This window comes from Lytechinus variegatus, chromosome 11 (genome assembly GCF_018143015.1).
Source record: "Lytechinus variegatus isolate NC3 chromosome 11, Lvar_3.0, whole genome shotgun sequence".
NCBI lineage: Eukaryota > Metazoa > Echinodermata > Echinoidea > Temnopleuroida > Toxopneustidae > Lytechinus > Lytechinus variegatus.
This window is the reverse complement of record NC_054750.1, coordinates 16,702,548-16,721,430: the sequence shown is the minus strand read 5'-3', so window position 1 is coordinate 16,721,430 and position 18,883 is coordinate 16,702,548. Positions and strand designations below refer to the sequence as shown.

The window sequence follows — 18,883 nt, the reverse complement described above, 5'->3', positions numbered from 1 at the left end:
CACCCCCCCCCCGTTAGATATTTTCGGGTCATATAATTATGGATTTACATATCGATATTTAGAAAAGCTGCCGTTAGTAACTGATTACAGTATGGCTTATGCTATGTTATGTAGGATTGATATTTTTTTACAAAGTTTTAACGGATGTGTGGGTGCATGAATGTATGTATGGATAAACTCTATGTAGTAAAATATTTGAAATAAAGTTTTATAACGGCGTCTTCGTGTTATTTTTCCTCTTGTATTTAATGTTGTGAATATACATATATATATATAATGAGATGAGGCGAGGTCAACTCAACAGATGACTTAGTACACCATTTATTTATTCATTTATTATGTTCAATATTCACAACTCAACAGCGATTGGTAGAAGTAAACTTATATATATATAAATTTATATATATATTCATAAAAGTGGTCTGCTTGGCATCTAAGTATACAATAATAGAGTAGAACAAAATGGAAGCCAAAGTCACACACTTCGCCAGTGCCCATGGTGTGACAAAAAAAGAGAAATCTAACTATGTTTCTGAAACGGTCTTTGAAAGCTGTATTTAAAAAAAACATAGAAATACACAAGGGCAACGCGCGTGCCGATTTTCGTCGCGATCACGCGATCGACAGACTGAGATCATTATGGGATGGGGGCTGAATCAGCCACCCCCCTAGTTTTCTTAGGCATCGAATTAGGCCAGTCGTTTTAGGGTTAAAGATCCGATTTTTTTATTATTTGATTATTTTGAAAGATCACATTTTCTATATTCTTAATCATATAGTTGGATTCTAGATAGGTATCAAAACCATTCACATTTGAAATCAGGTACAAAAAGATCACAAAATTTAGGTGAAATGTTGGAATTTAAAAATCTGTTTATTGATATTATACAGTATCATACAGTTTCAACAATTCAAGAGAATGTAATAACGAATCACAACAAATGACACTTCATTAGCTCCGGAAAAACGCAGTACTTTTATTTGAAGCATGGGCGGAAATCCCAGGGGGGACGTGTCCCCCTACTCAAAATAGTAGGGGGACATAATATCAAATGTCCCCCTACTATTTTGGGTCTTTGGTGATGCTAAGAAATATATAACTCATAATGGGAATAAAACGCAATTTTTATGCACGTAATACACTTTTTGAAATATAGAAAGACAATATACAATATAAATGTTTTATTAGAGTTTGTTCCAAATTTCATGTAACATATCACATTCACGTAGATCTGTTGATTGATTGATGGATTGATTGATTGATTGATTGAATGATTGATTGATTGATTGATTGACTGACTAAATGACTGACTGACTGACTGATTGATTGATTGATTGATTGATTGACTGACTGACTGACTGACTGACTGACTGATTGATTGATTGATTGATTGATTGATGATTGATTGACTGATTGATTGATTGACTGATTGATTGATTGATTAATGATTGATTGATTGACTGATTGATTGATTAATGATTGATTGATTTGCCCATGATGGCCTTTCATTGCATCCAAGATAAAAACGTACATTATAAAACAAGTCTTGAAAATATAATAGAGGCAAGGGATAAAAAATTCAAAATGCAATTCAAAAGACAACAATTTACAACAAATTAAGAGCACGACAAATCGGAAGCAGGGACCAGCAAAGACCGAAGGCCTATCGAGGCTAGTACCCTAAAATGACATTCAAATAAAGATTATACCGATATAAAAAGGCAACAGTAACTCCCCAAACATGTTCGTTTCAACTCCTGAAATTTGACTTCTTCAACATTAAGATCAATATGCATTGTGGATCTTCGGATATCATATAGATACTTTTCTAATTAATCGTAGGTTAATTAGAACATACAATCAGTAGAATTCTTCGAAAAGCCAGTGTTCGTAGTTTCACACGATTGATGATTCGTATTAGAGTATATATTATGTTTGTATTTTGAGCGCGTTTAAAAAAATAATGGAAATTTGATTGTCGATATATGATATTAATAAATTTCTGGGGCGCATGTAGTGACCTCTGAATTACAATCTGACAACTTGTCTGACAAAAGAAAATGTTGATGAAACCCTACCCCATTTAGGATCGGTTTCATTCCCACGGACCCCAGACACCCCCGTGTCTAGCCGGATCCGCATTCATATCCGAGGGCGGAAATCTCGGCGGAACCGAATCCTCATAATAGTTCTGCAGCCTGCGTAAAAGCATTTCCACCACATCCGGATATTTATCCGATAGATCGTTCCTCTCCAGCGGATCAGCAGTTATGTTGAAGAGCCACACTTTCTGATTCGGTTTTTGAACTGGGTAAATAGCGGGAAGACCCGATTCAGGAGGAGGCTTCCAGAAATTTGCAGGTGGACCTTTCACATAAAGAAATAAAAAGGAAGAGGGGACATAAGTATAAACCATACAACAATCTTTAAACATAAATGATTAATAAATAGTATTGTAATATTTCGTTGAAAAAGTTTAAACCATCTAAGAAGGAGAAAGGACTGCACACAGCAAAAACTGTGGTGTTAACCGGTGTACATAGAGGACCACAGTAGTAATTTTACACCGGTGTTAAATTGGTGGTGTAAGTTTTACACCTACAGGTGTTATTACAACACCTTTTGTTGTTACATTTACACTCTTTAGTGTTATGTTTAATCTCTAGGGTGTAATTTTAACACCTCAGGGTGTGGTCTATTAACACCAATTGGTGTCAGTTTTAACACCGCAGTGTTTACAGTGCACTTGAATGGCTCAAACGAACATAAGAACCAAAATTTGATCCAGGTCGACAATGACAACAACAAGGTGTTAAACTAAACCAGGAACTCACTCCATATATCAGTGTTTATAAATTCACTATTATCCCATAAAATAGGCCTAAATGACATTTGATCGATCCTTTGGAGTAGGCCTACTTACTCGGTATCTCATTTTTCTCTCCAGTGCCTGTCTGTATCTTCCAATCACCGACACGCAGAGCAGCACGCAGTGAAGTATTGAATCGTCCGGGAATCCTTCCCTTGTTATCATCATCGCTTTCGACGTCCGGTGCCACGACGAGGGGATCCAGATTATGAAGGAGCTCTTTCCGAGGCGAGGGTTCCATGCCACTTTTAATCAAGATACATACATGGAAATTATATTATACAGAAATTCATCAACCGGAGACACATGAATTCAATGTTGGGGTATTACTTATTCATGTTATTAGTGACAATTTATAGTAAAGTGTTGTAGGCTGTTATTCTCTACTGAACAATTCACTTGGGTTCGTTCCATAATTACAATGATAATTAATATGATTAAAACATTCATTTGCTTTTGTTTGGTACATGCAACATGTGTGTTTTTTTTTCTTTTACATCGCGACGCTGCCCATTTCTGTCAGCTAACATCTACCGATCAATATCTGCTAATTTATTCATCATTTGCAGGAGGTTGTTATAGATAAGATGAGAGGGGCAAGTGGGAAGAAGGTTGTAGATAAGATGAGAGGGGCTAGTGAGAAGCAATACCTGATGGAGTTCCAAACGTTGAAGCCATCTAACGGTTTGGTGCCGTTCAGGCCACCTCCAGCAATCCCTGCCACGATGGTTGGTAGCCAGTCGCTAACGTGGATAAACTCACGGTTGATCCTTCCTGTTACTGATGGGGGTAAGAGGGGGCTGTGAACAAACCCCACACCACGTACCCCTCCCTCCCAAAGTGTGTCCTTGCACCCCCTTAAAGGCCAGTTATTTGCACCAACATGAACTGGTCCACCATTATCTGTCGAGATGAAAATCAAATGGAATCATTTATCTTCAGAAATGGTATGAACAGAGCAGGAAACGTGAACCGTCGAACGGTATTTTAGGTATGGCGAGAACAAAAAGGGACAGACGTACTAAAAGACGTTAAAGGGGTAGTTCACCCTGATAATATTAAGTTGATTATAAAAAAGGGAAAATATTGGTGAATATTTGATGAAAATTAATCAAAGAATCAAACGGTCATGTGCATTGAAGCTAGGGGAAATTAAAATATGACTGCAGATATATCCACAGCATAGATAAATTTAGTTTCCTTTTTATAATCGCATTTTCTTACATCAATGTCACACGGCAAATAGATGCAGCCTGATCTGATGTCCAGTCCAAATAAAATATCTTTGGTGTTTATATTTTTTCTTATATACCGTGTGAGTAAAAACAAATTGACACCTCACAAATCCACATTTTAAGGAAAAAATATGTCATGTTTCATGATTAAAGATGGATCCCTTTACCTGACGAGAATATGATGATGGTGTTGTTGTACAGTCCCGTGTCCTTAAGAGCCTGAGTAATGTTCCCTATGCCTTCATCCATACACGTGACCATTCCTGCATATGTCCTTCTGTTTAACTCGCTGATGTTCGCATAAGGCTCCTTGTATTTGAGAGGTACTTCTAAGGGCGAGTGAACTGCTTGAAACGCCAAGTACAGGAAGAAAGGCTAGGGGATATAAGAGTAAGTACTTCATTCAGCTGACCATCAGTTTGCAATTATTATTCCTTACGCGAGCACGGAGGTACAGCCCTTTAGCCGCATTGTATGATCCCTTGCCTTGTTTTTTAAGTCGTATGTCGAAATTGTTGGCCATTTCATCCTCGATTTTTTTAAATTAGTATTTTTTTTTTGGGGGGGTCAATCGAACTCCTCAACCTCCCTGGCTATGGACTGGATATATATATATATATATATATATATATATATATATATATATATATATATATATATATATATATGGTTGCAAACGTTCCAGAATAGTTAAAAATCAAGTTTGGTTTGATTGCAACTATAGTTCTAACGTCTAGAGAGGACATATCCATTGACCACCCAAGGATACTGAAATTTCAGTCAATTTATCACTTTATAAACTAATCTTAAAAAATTGTAGTTAGGTGCGTATCGGACTTCAACATGATTACAGAATTATGAATCAACTTGGATATTTGTTCAGTCGATTGAGGAGATGCAGTCTTCGTCGATCAAAATATAAGTAGAGTTTATAATAAATATAAAACCTATGAATATATATTTTTGTAAATTGAATTATCGTCATCTTCATCGTTGTCGACGTCGTCATCATAATTATCATCATCATCGTAATCATCAATCATCAGTTTAGTCACCGTTGTTTCATTATCATTATAATCATTAAAATTCATTCTCACTAATCTTCATCATTAAATTGTCGTAATGTAATAGTAATGATTCTTACAATTGTGATATTAATTATTATATTACTATAACCTTTAAATTCATTATTAGCACTATTTTCATTACTTTTCTCTTTATAATTATTTCAAACTGATAGAGGTACCCTACCTTAGATTTATCGTGAGTATTGATAACATCAATGGTTTTTTGAGTAAAAAGATGTGTCGAATACTGTCCCTTGTACTGGAATGCCGGTGTCTTGTTGTCCCGTAAATCATAGCCTCTTATATACTTTCCATTGACAGTATAAGAACGATTGTGGAAGTAGTAGTTTTCAGATCCGGTGAGATATCCTTGTACAAAGTAAAAAAATATATATACAACGCTGTTTACTATATGAACCTTACAGTAACTGTTTAAACAAGTGTTTTAATCTTAAGCAACACAGTTTAATTTTCAATATCTAATCTACAATAATTAAACATGATTGTTTAAACGGTTAAACAAATACTGTAAGGTTCATATAGTAAACAGCGTTGTATAAAATCTTAAACAGTGTTTTTACTGTGTATACCTACATTCATAAGCAGCTTAAAAAAAACAATACCTGGAGATTACCAAAAAGAAATTAATATTTCTTTCTACAGGCTCATTATTTTGTTGTTATATAAATTCATGCAAACAAAATAGGCAGCACGTACGTGATATGGAGCTATAAGATAATGTAAAAAACGATTAAGGAAATACCTGCTTAGGGGGTTCACCGAAAAAACCCCATACCGTTGAACAGTGCGATCATCATAACTAAATTTTTCAATATGTGTTAAGAAACTGAAGCATTTCTAAAATAATATCATATAATATGTTGAAAAGGATGTTGAATATGCTGACATTTTCATGCTTCACAGGCCAATATATAATATGGGTGAAGTCATGGTTTTCATCAGGAAACTCGACACTCATTTAGAGCAATTACAAAACTGAAGTGACCCGGGTGAAGTGACTGCCCTTGGTAAATTAAACATGCCTATTCACTGCGGATTTCTTGATTGAACTTTTATTTGCCCTGTAAACTGATAGAATTACATGTAAATGTCATGTTGAATTCATACAAGGGCCGGTGGCGGGTCCAAAATTGACCTGGTGGTAGCGGTGTATAATTGTTGCCCTTACATGGAGTTTCTTAAAAACAACACAATAGGGTCCTATATCAGAGGTCAAAAGCCGACACCATATTACAAGGGATATTGGCTTTAAAATAATTGACAAACAAAAAAGAGGTAGTGCAGGAGGCATTGCCCCTTTGCATGCCCCCTCCGCCTCTTTGGAACAGTCTAGTCTAAACCAGTCATAACGATTTCCCTTACCAAAATACGAATCGAAGCCCCTTTCCGTTGGCATGCAGGCGGCTTTATAGAATCCAAGATGCCATTTCCCGACCATATGAGTGGCATAGCCCTGCTCTTTCAATTTCTGGGGGAGAGTCACCTCATCTAGAGGAAGACAGTTCGGCTGGGCAGGATGAATTATACTGTGCTGGAGACCTGTGTGGATCTTTGAAATGAAAGAAAAAACATCAGAGGGGAAGGGCCCATGTGTCATGACCACTAGAACTCGACCCCCCCCAAAAAAAAAAAAAAATTGTCCGCCCTTATCAAGTTGATTCATTTGCAATATTCTTCATATTTCAAATAGCAGAATTGCATGCAATTGTTATGTGGCGCAAAATTAAGTTCATCTGGGGTCTGTTGCAGAAAGAGTTGCGTTTAAACGCAAGTCCAAAAATCAATCGTAAGTCCAAAATGCGCGCTGTTGATTGGTTGAAAATCAAGTTGCGCATGATTTTTAGAGTTGCGTTTGATTGCAACTCTTTCTGCAACGGGCCCCAGAATTCATAACTATACTTGCAGATAATTTGGATAGGAGCCTATTGTACAAAATGTGAAACAGGGGAATCATAGGTAGATTTTAAATCCTCCTTGTTCGTACTCACTGAGTACGAACAAGGAGGATTTAAAATCTACCTATGATTCCCCTGTTTCACAAAAATTTCAGGGGCAGCGGCGGCCGGAACGTTCGCTTTGTGTTAACATTGTGGATTATGCAAATGTGGCGGTGACACAACATTTGCTCCGGCGATAATTGCTCTGGGGCCCGTTGCAGAAAGAGTTGCGTTAAATGCGCGCTGTTGATTGGTTGAAAATCAAGTTGCGCATGATTTTTAGAGTTGCGATTGATTGCAACTCTTTCTGCAACGGGCCTCTGGGCTTCATTTCGTCTAAGTCAGGGTTAGGGTTGCAACAATAAAGTTATATCATTTATGTAAGGTTTAGGGTTATGTTTAGGATAGGGTATAGTGTTAAATGCAGGAATGAAGTTGGTCATTCCATTTGTGTGTGGAATTTGCAACGGAGCAATTGTCATGGAATCACGTGGGGACGTGTGTAGATGAGGAAAGTAAAAGCAGAACTTGAACAATTTGATCAGCTTCTAGTGGGTCTCTGTGCTTTTCAACGCATTCATCCTCTGCATCTAAATTGTCTTCTTTTCCTTTATTAAAAGAAATAAGACTATAAGAAGAATATTCATGTTAATTTGTAAATGGATTTTCAGAAAAGGCCGGGTCGGGTTTTCTGTTTTATTAAGATCAGTACGTTAACAATAGGTCTATTATTTATATCAGCGATGTCTTTTTATCACCATGCTCATTATGTCCTGCATATTGTGCTCCTAATTATTAGAGATATTTCTACTCGAATATATAGCACGTTTAAATAATACACTTGTGCACTCAATGATGATTGCATTTCCTGAACCTACTAAGGTCAATCTCAGCTAGCATACACAGCATAAAGAAATCAAGAGGGTTTTTTTTTTATATCAGGGAGGTCAAAAGTAGAGACACAGACAGAGATAAGAGAAAAAAATATAAGTAATCAGACTTCAATAGAGTGAATTATCTCACATGAAGAATGAATCTACATAGAAGAAATTTAAAACATAAGTTATTACCTGGTACCTCCCTGATAGTAGCTGGCTCCTAGTAGGGGTGCAGATTGGCTGGACATAATATTTATCCAATCTGACCCCTCCCTCAGCTAACCGGTCAATGTGAGGCGTCTGTATCGCCGATCCATGCTCGCGACCGATATAACTGACGTCGTTGTGTCCCAAGTCGTCTGCGAGGATGAATATGACATTTGGTCGGGGAGAATGCGAAGGATCTGAAGTAACAGTTTCCAGTGACCAATACAGGACGACAACTGGTAGTAGATATTTCAAGGCCATCCTAAACTTCTGCAGCTATGATAGTAGGTCCACGCTATGATCTGTTGCATGTCATCGTCACAGTTATCATACCAAACTCATCACCGATATGCGGATTAACATAAATGATATTGCAGGAGTTAATTATTGTCGGCGCCCACAACCATGTTAACGTACTGAGACTTCAATACCTCCTCTTCACACAGAAGCAATATATTTCCGGCGCCAAGCTTCGCAGTCCCATATGATGCATTTGTCACTGAAATGTTATTGTTATACATGCGGTATATGCAGCCGCTGAATGCGTTTACGATATGCAATATAGGGACCTAACCATGGACCCAGCATCGACCTTACAAAGAACAGATCAAACACACTATTCTTTGTTATACACGTTGTGATCAATAATTGTTTTGTCATGCTGCGCTTTTCAACCGCGGGGTTTTCATTCTATTTTATTATTAGGTGGTCTGTCAACGACAGATCACCTCTTAATTTCGTCAAAATTTTCTTTCTTTATTAGGTGGTCTGTCTGTGACGGATCACCTATTAATTTCGTCAGAATTAAATTCTTGTCGCCAAGTTTTCTCCGAATCGGCTTTATCAATTTTACTTAACTTCATGTCATTCACACAGTCTATCTTAGAGATGCCATAATAAGCTTTTCAAGGTCATCTGATTGTGATGACGTCATCTAGGCGCCATTTTGTAAAATTCTTCATTTCATCATATCAAAATAACGGATTATCAATAAGCTATCATATTTACAGCATGTAGGCTCCGGGTGTAGACTTTAGGTCAAAAGTTATCTGTCAAGGCCATCAAAGGTCATGTTAAGGTCGTGACGCACACGTACGCACGCGTCAAAATAAAAAATGCTCAAAATCAATTATTATTAATTTTAGGTACGTTTCAGGTCATTTTGAGCATTTCAATCTATATGTCTGTCTATCGATGTTTTATTAATATAACCACCTATCATTTATCTCTCCATCCATCACTTCAGCCATCCATCGATCCATCCATCTATATATATAATCATCTATCTTGTATGTATCTGTTTGAATATGTATGCCTGACGATTGTCACCACCATATTAATAATCACATTTAGTAATGGTCAAAATATATTCCTATGATGTCTATGATCAAGATTATCAATCATATCTAAGTGATTCATTCCATACATTAGCCGACACTGAATGAAAATCATGACAGACCACCTAATTCGTCCTCATGACGAATTAAAATCTAGTTATTATTATTATCATTATTATTTATTATTTATTCGGCCATAAAAAAACATACAAAAATTGTACAATGTAATACAAAAATTATTCGAAATTGAATAATTAAATATGAAAAGTAGAAATGAAAGCAAAGAAAATGAAATGAGGAGGCATGCCCTAGACAACAGCAAGAGCATGCCTCCACATTCCTATTAATGACATGTGAACTCGCCAGGCTCCAGCACCTAACACGAAACAAATCATAGACTGAGACAACATATGGTAAAATTACAGGAAACTCGCCTCCTTTGATGAAGAAAAAGAAGAGGAATTAAAAACTGCGTAATAAAAAAGCAGTAATGATATTAAAGTCATTGGTTAACATTGGTTTGACTTTTAAAAAATATGAACTAGAAGGTCACACTTGTCACCTGTGTCTGTGATATGTTACAAAAATGAAGCCCAGAAAAAATTGCGTTCGAAAATAATTATTTTGTGCTTCAAACATTGAAATATAAAGTGACCGGAAACACCATCTTAATTTCATCCCATACACTTATGTGTACTATTCAGGTGTCTATAAGACGCCTATTTACAAAATCGGGGTTTGTCTTGTAGTTTTAGCTTTTTATTCTCAATAATGGTTGTTTTCAGGGTTTATTAGTTCTAATACATGCACTTGTACACATGTTTCATCTTGGTTTGAGAATTTTTTAAATCGGCTGCTCACAAAGTTAAACAATACCTTTAAGATTCTTGGATTTTCATGTGCCCTGGACAAGTTTTGCTGAAGAAGGACTTCAAAAGCGGGAGAGGCCGGGGTCGGCTGGGGGGCTTCAGCCCCAACTTTTTTTTCCAAAACCGTGTATAAAAACGTAAAAATGACCATTATGATTGTGATTCTAGCAAGTAGATCATACAGCATGAACTACTGCGAAGCATCATGCAGAAATATGAATGGAATGAAGGGATTGAGTTTTCTCAATTAACCAATGGGGGGGGGTAATACATTTAGCATATGGGGCATATTAGGTCCCAGGCACTTTAATATGTCTAGCCGTCGATCTGCGCCTGCGTATATAGGTAGAGAAATCAAGATTTTTTTTTTTTTAAGAAAAAAAAAGGTCAGGCGGATTTCCGCTGTCTTGAAAACGTCTGTGACACCCGGGGGGGGGGGCACTTACATTGACGAGTGGATACCATGCGCGACCAAAATAACACGTAAAAAGGATGACTTTTTCACAACAACCGGGTCTGGAATGAAGGCTTTGGATTTGTATTATATTTTTTTAAACAACTGGGTCTGGAAAAAAGACTTTGGACTTATATAATAATTTGTTAAACAACCGGGTCTGGAAAAAAGACGTTGGACTTATATTATAATTTTTGAAACAACCGGGTCTGGAATAAAGACTTTGGACTTATATTATAATTTTTTAAACAACCGGGTCTGGAAAAAAGACGTTGGACTTATATTATAATTTTTGAAACAACCGGGTCTGGAATAAAGACTTTGGACTTATATTATAATTTTTTAAACAACCGGGTCTGGAATAAAGACTTTGGACTTATATTATAATTTTTTAAACAACCGGGTCTGGAATAAAGACTTTGGACTTATATTATAATTTTTGAAACAACCGGGTCTGGAAAAAAGACTTTGGCATTATATTATAATTTTTGAAACAACCGGGTCTGGAATAAAGACTTTGGACTTATATTATAATTTTTGAAACAACCGGGTCTTGAAAAAAGACTTTGGCATTATATTATAATTTTTGAAACAACCGGGTCTGGAATAAAGACTTTGGACTTATATTATAATTTTTGAAACAACCGGGTCTGGAAAAAAGACTTTGGACTTGTATTACAATTTGTTAAACAATCGGGACTGGAAAAAAGACTATGGACTTATAATGTAATTTTTTAAACAACCGGGTCTGGAGAAATGACTTTGGACTTATATTATCATTTTTGAAGCAACCGGGTCTGGAATAAAGACTTTGGGCTCATATTATTATTTTTGAAAAAACTGGGTCTGGAATGAAGACTTTGGCTTTATATCATAAATTTTGAAACAACCGGGTCTGGAAAACAGACTTCGGACATATATTATAATTTTTGAAACAACCAGGTCTGGAGAAAGACTTTGGACTTATATTATCAATTTTTAAACAACTGGGTCTTGAATAAGAGACTTCGGGCTCATATTATTATTGTTTAATATTATTTTTAATAATAATAATAAATCTCTTATTCGAGACCCAGTTGTTTAAAAATGATAATATAAGACCAAAGTCTTTTTCCAGACCCGGTTGTTTCAAAAATTATAATATTAGTCCAAAGTCTTTTTTCCAGACAAGTGCACTGCATTCTACGAAACACTCCGCCAATCGATTGAGATTTATTTCCCTACCCGTACTATCAAAATGCACTCGACTGATAGAGTATGGATCACCCCCTACATTAAAGGTCTTATCAAGAAACGCCAAAAGGCCTTTCATGACAATAAACAATGTTTATGGAGACAATTGCGGAACAAAATCAAACGAGAAATAAAGAATGCCAAAGAATCGTATCATATTGATCGTATTCAACACCTCAAGTCTACTATCCGAGCGAATGGTTCCGCCAAATTCGTGTGATGTCAGGTAAAGACACATCTATCTCAATCTGCGTCCCGAATTAAGATCCCTCAGACCACAAAGAGATTGCAAACACAATTTGTGAGAAGTTTTCCTCTGTGGCAGATGATCTCGATCCAATCGATAGAGAACGCTTGCCAGCTAGCTTACCTTCCATCTCAACCTATTCGACATGTCACTCTGTGGGAAGTCTTCACGGAGCTGTGCAGAGTCAAGGTTAGGAAATCTTGCGGTCCAGACGGGATCTCATCAAGGTTTATCAGGTTATTTGCATATAAACTTACTAAACCTCTGACCCATATCATCAATGCATCCTATACCCAACTGTCTATTCCGCCAATGTGGAAGCGAGCACACATTACGCCTCTTCCAAAGACTACACCTGCTCACGTAGACAGTCTGCGACCAGTTGCACTAACAGACACCTTTGCCAAGGTAGCAGAGCACTTTGTTGCTAGGGATGTTCTTCAATCAATGATGCCAAGGATGGATCCTGCTCAGTTTGGTAACCTAAAGGGTGTTTCCAATAGTCACTGTTTGATTGACATTCTGCATATCCTCCACAGTCATGCTGATAAGGGTGGTTCAGCCTCTAAAGTCCTCGTCACCGATTTTTCTAAAGCTTTCGATCGAGTGGATCATACAGTAGCGATCAACAAACTGCTAGGCATGGGCGTGCAGGGCAGTCATGTGGCGTGGATCGAGAACTTTCTTTCAGAGCGCCATCAAAGGGTGAAATACAAAGGAGCTCTATCGAATTGGTGCATCACTTCAGCGGGCGTGCCCCAGGGCACGAAATTAGGCCCGGTTGTGTTTCTGACATTGGTCAACGACCCTGCAACCAGTGAACTCAGTTTATCAAGGACCAATGCATATGTGTGGATCATTTCAAATATGTGGATGACCTTACATTTGTTGAGACCCGTCAACACTCTTGTCTGCACTTACTGAATTACATGAATGGTCAACCGCAAATGGAATGCGTTTGAATTTACAAAAGTGTTTCACAATGGACATAAGTTTTTGTAGAAATGTATCAAACCCGACGGTGCTCTCACTCCATGATGTGTCTCTTCATCGTAGCAATACTTTGAAATTACTTGGTGTCTATATCCAGTCGGATTTGAAATGGTCTACACATGTTGAATATGTGGTCAAGCGTGCAAATAGTCGTTTGTATGTTCTTCACACTTTGAAATATCATAGTCTATCATTTCAGGACCTTATAGTTGTATATACTAGTTTCGTGAGACCAGTTGTTGAATATGCTGTACCTGTATGGTCAGGAGCACTAACAAAACAACAAGTACAAGTCATCGAACGTATTCAGAAACGTGCCCTTAGAATCATTTTTGGAGCAGCATATTCTTCATATGAGCATGCTTTACTCCAGTCAAAACTGATGTCTCTTGAAGATAGACGGATCAAACTATGTCTTGCGTTTGCGAAGTCTATGCAAATCCCCACGTCTAAACTGCATCATCTTCTACCTCAAAATAGGACTTGTCAATATCAGACCAGAAGCTCGACTGGAATAGTAAAGATGCGACGTCGAACTTCACGATTAGAAATGGCCCCTTGCCCTCTTTGATTCGTCACCTAAACTCTAAAAGAATTGATTACAAGGAGTAGTTTTTTTTATTTATCCTCCCCTATCGTTACATGTATAATAATACCAAGCTATTCAACATTCATTGGACTCTTTAAATAGGATATCATTAAAAGATTGTTGCTTTTTGTAAAATGCAGATTATATAATAATTCTAATGTTGAGCTCTCTTTATGTTGGAGAACTCAAGTTTCATTTCATTTCATCTCATTTTACTTTGTTAATCAAAATATTTTTCTTCCATATGAGCAATTATTCACTGATATCTAGTCGTGAACTTAATATTTTAATTGAAATCACAAAAATCTGCCAAAATATGTATCATTGCAAGTATGTATGAAAACATGTGACCTAATTGCTTTTTCGCCCTTTTCTCTCAGCTTCCCTTCCACTATCAATTTCTTCTCTTCTCTCTCCCCCTCTCTGCTTCTCTTCTCTCTTCAACTATTTCTATTCATTTCTGCTTTCCATTTCATTTCCTGTATCCACTCATATTTACATTTATTTTGAATATTTTCAATTTTTGTTTCATTTATCAGTGAGTATTGATTTAAATTTATTTATGAAATACTTTGTTACACATATGTCTATATTGAAATTTGTCCGTAGTTCTATAAGTTATTTTTACCTTGTTATTGATGATTTTGTTTGAAAAGTAAACTTTCGCAATTCGCGGCTTTGGCTGCAAAGAAAGGATTTTTAATAAATAATTTTGAATTGAATGGAATAAACAAACGGGTCTGGAATAAAGACTTTGGATTTATATTATAATTTTTTAAACAACCGGGTCTGGAGAAAAGACTTTGGACTTATATTATCATTTTTGAAAAACCGGGTCTGGAATATAGACTTTGATCTTATATCAATATTTTTCAAACAATCGGGTCTGGAATAAAGACTTTGGATTTATATTATCATTTTTTAAACAACCGGGTCTGGAAAAAATACTTTGGACTTATGTTTTAATTTTTGAAACAACTGGGTCTGGAGAAAGACCTTGGACTTATATTATCATTTTTAAACAACTGGGTCTGGAATAAGAGACTTCGGGCTCATATTATTATTTTTTAAACAATCGGGTCTGGAATAAAGACTTTTGATAAAATAATGGAAATTCGATCGTCAATATAAGATATTAATTACTGGGGTGCATGTAGTGACCGTAGTGTGACCGTGTTTAGGGTGCTTTTCGAGACCCCAAGAAAATGTTAACGCTCCCACATTTAGCATCGGTTTCATTCCCACGGACCCCAGAAACCCCCGTGTTTAGCCGGATCCGCATTCATATCCGAGGGCGGAAATCGCGGCGGAACCGAATCCTCATAATAGTTCTGCAGCCTGCATAAAAGCATTTCCACCACATCCGGATATTTATCGGATAGATCGTTCCTCTCTAGCGGATCAGCAGTTATGTTGAATAGCCACACTTTCTGATTCGGTTTTTGAACTGGGTAAATGGCGGGAAGACCCGATTCAGGAGGAGGCTTCCAGAAATTTCCAGGTGGACCTTTCACATACAGAATACAAGGAAGAGAGGACAAAATTATTACCACACAACAATCTTCAAACATTAATGGTTAACACAATTATTGTAATATCTCACTGAAAGAGTTCGAATCCATCTATATTAGAATAATCGATATTCCTAGAAAGGGGAAAGGACTGCACTTGGATGGCTCAAACGAACATAAGAACCAGAATTTGATGATCCAAGCTGAAAATGACAACAAGGTGTTAAACTAAACCAAGAAGTACGTGTTTATAAATTTACCATATTATCCTCGAATAAATTACCTTTGACCCTTTGGAGTAGGCCTACTTACTCGGTATCTCATTTTTCTCTCCAGTGCCTGTCTGTATCTTCCAATCACCGACACGCAGAGCAGCACGTAGTGACGTATTGAATCGTCCAGGAATCCTTCCCCTACCACCATCATCGCTTTCGACGTCCGGTGCCACGACGAGGGGATCAAGATTATGAAGGAGCTCTTTCCGAGGCGAGGGTTCCATACCACTTTTAATCAAGATACATAAATGCATGGAAATTATATTATACAGAAATTCATCAACCGGAGACAACATGAATGCAATGTTTGGGTATTACTTATTCGTGTTATTAGTGACAATTTATAGTAAAGTGTTGTAGGCTGTTATTCTCTATTGAACAATCCACTTGGGTTCGTTCCATAATTACAATGATAATTGATATGATTAAAACATTCATTTGCTTTTGTTTGGTACATGCAACATGTGTGTGTGTTTTTTCTTTTACATCGCGACGCTGCCCATTTCTGTCAGCTAACATCTACCGATCAATATCTTCTAATTTATTAATTTGCAGGAGGTTGTAGATAAGATGAGAGGGGCAAGTGGGAGGCAATACCTGATGGAGTCCCAAACGTTGAAGCCATCTAACGGTTTGGTGCCGTTCAGGCTTCCTCCAGCAATCCCTGTCACGATGGTTGGTAGCCAGTCGCTAACGTGAATAAACTCACGGTTGATCCTTCCTGTTACTGATGGGGGAAAGAGGGGGCTGTGAACAAACCCCACACCACGTACCCCTCCCTCCCAGAGTGTGGCCTTGCACCCCCTTAAAGGCCAGTTATTTGCACCAACATGAACTGGTCCACCATTATCTGTCAAGATGAAAATCAAATGGAATCATTTATCTTCAGAAATGGTATGAAGAGAGCAGGAAACGTGAACCGTCGAACGGTATTTTAGGTATGGCGAGAACAAAACGGGACAGACGTTCTGAAAGACGTTAAAGGGGGAGTTCACCCTGATAATATTAAGTTGATTATAAAAAAAAAGGAAAAAATCAGAGGAAAATATAGGTGAATATTTGATGAAAATTAATCAAAGAATCAAACGGTCATGTGCATTGAAGCTAGGGGAAATTAAAATATGACTGCAGATATATCCACAGCATAGATAAATTTAGTTTCCTTCTTATAATCGCATTTTCTTACATCAATGTCACACGGCAAATAGATGCAGCCTGATCTGATGTCCAGTCCAAATAAAATATCTTTGGTGTTTATATTTTTTCTTATATACCGTGTGAGTAAAAACAAATTGACCCCTCACAAATCCACATTTTAAGGGAAAAATATGTCATGTTTCATGATTAAAGATGGATCCCTTTACCTGACGAGAATATGATGATGGTGTTGTTGTACAGTCCCGTTTTCTTAAGAGCCTGAGTAATGTTCCCTATGCCTTCATCCATACACGTGACCATTCCTGCATATGTCCTTCTGTTTAACTCGCTGATGTTCGCATAAGGCTCTTTGTATTTGAGAGGTACTTCTAAGGGCAAGTGAACTGCTTGAAACGCCAAGTACAGGAAGAAAGGCTAGGGGATATAAGAGTAAGTACTTCATTCAGCTGACCATCAGTTTGCAATTATTATTCCTTACGCGAGCACGGAGGTACAGCCCTTTAGCCGCATTGTATGATCCCTTGCCTTGTTTTTTAAGTCGTATGTCGAAATTGTTGGCCATTTCATCCTCGATTTTTTTAAATTAGTATTTTTTTTTTTTTGGGGGGGGGTCAATCGAACTCCTCAACCTCCCTGGCTATGGACTGGATATATATATATATGGTTGCAAACGTTCCAGACTGGTTAAAAATCAAGTTTGGTTTGATTGCAACTATAGTTCCAACGTCTAGAGAGGACATATCCATTGACCACCCAAGGATACTGAAATTTCAGTCAATTTATCACTTTATAAACTAATCTTAAAAAATTGTAGTTAGGTGCGTATCGGACTTCAACATGATTACAGAATTATGAATCAACTTGGATATTTGTTCAGTCGATTGAGGAGATGCAGTCTTCGTCGATCAAAATATAAGTAGAGTTTATAATAAATATAAAACCTATGAATATATATTTTTGTAAATTGAATTATCGTCATCTTCATCGTTGTCGACGTCGTCATCATAATTATCATCATCATCGTAATCATCAATCATCAGTTTAGTCACCGTTGTTTCATTATCATTATAATCATTAAAATTCATTCTCACTAATCTTCATCATTAAATTGTCGTAATGTAATAGTAATGATTCTTACAATTGTGATATTAATTATTATATTACTATAACCTTTAAATTCATTATTAGCACTATTTTCATTACTTTTCTCTTTATAATTATTTCAAACTGATAGAGGTACCCTACCTTAGACTTATCGTGAGTATTGATAACATCAATGGTTTTTTGAGTAAAAAGATGTGTCGAATACTGTCCCTTGTACTGGAATGCCGGTGTCTTGTTGTCCCGTAAATCATAGCCTCTTATATACTTTCCATTGACAGTATAAGAACGATTGTGGAAGTAGTAGTTTTCAGATCCGGTGAGATATCCTTGTACAAAGTAAAAAAAAATTATACAACGCTGTTTACTATATGAACCTTACAGTAACTGTTTAAACAAGTGTTTTAATCTTAAGCAACACAGTTTAATTTTCAATATCTAATCTACAATAATTAAACATGATTGTTTAAACGGTTAAACAAATACTGTAAGGTTCATATAGTAAACAGCGTTGTATAAAATCTTAAACAGTGTTTTTACTGTGTATACCTACATTCATAAGCAGCTTAAAACAACCAATACCTGGGAATTACCAACAATAAATTAATATTTCTTTCTACAGGCTCATTATTTTGTTGTTATATAAATTCATGAAAACAAAATAGGCAGCATGTATGTGATATGGAGCTATAAGATAATGTAAAAAGGGATTAAGAAAATACGTGCTTAGGGGGTTCACCGAAAAAAAAATATCCCGTTGAACAGTGCGATCAACTAAATTTTTTAATATGCGTTAAGAAACTGAAGCATTTCTAAAATAATATTATGTAATATGTTGAAAAGGATGTTGAATATGCTGACATTTCCATGCATCACAGGCCTATATATAATATGGGTGAAG

The 18,883-nt window shown here is 36.6% G+C and overlaps 2 protein-coding genes across 2 annotated transcripts in view; both read right to left on the bottom strand.

Moving 5' to 3' along the window:
* Window positions 1-1,412: 1,412 nt before the first annotated feature.
* Window positions 1,413-8,935, bottom strand: LOC121424529 (arylsulfatase B-like). Its single transcript, XM_041620245.1, has 7 exons — window positions 8,201-8,935; window positions 6,556-6,742; window positions 5,357-5,541; window positions 4,273-4,480; window positions 3,521-3,773; window positions 2,925-3,115; window positions 1,413-2,368 (listed from the first exon to the last, which is right to left on the bottom strand). Exons 1-7 carry the CDS (start codon window positions 8,474-8,476, stop codon window positions 2,097-2,099), a joined length of 1,572 nt encoding a protein of 523 aa, XP_041476179.1. The 5' UTR covers window positions 8,477-8,935; the 3' UTR covers window positions 1,413-2,096.
* A 6,041-nt stretch (window positions 8,936-14,976) lies between these two features.
* LOC121424528 (arylsulfatase B-like) overlaps window positions 14,977-18,883 on the bottom strand; it is a 12,870-nt gene continuing 8,963 nt past the window's right edge. Inside the window, exons 3-7 of the mRNA XM_041620243.1 lie at window positions 18,127-18,311; window positions 17,088-17,295; window positions 16,321-16,573; window positions 15,761-15,951; window positions 14,977-15,444 (exon numbers count right to left, since the gene is read on the bottom strand). Of these exons, the coding sequence (XP_041476177.1) occupies window positions 15,173-15,444; window positions 15,761-15,951; window positions 16,321-16,573; window positions 17,088-17,295; window positions 18,127-18,311 (1,109 nt within the window). The 3' untranslated portion in view covers window positions 14,977-15,172. The remainder of the gene's footprint in view (window positions 15,445-15,760; window positions 15,952-16,320; window positions 16,574-17,087; window positions 17,296-18,126; window positions 18,312-18,883) is intronic.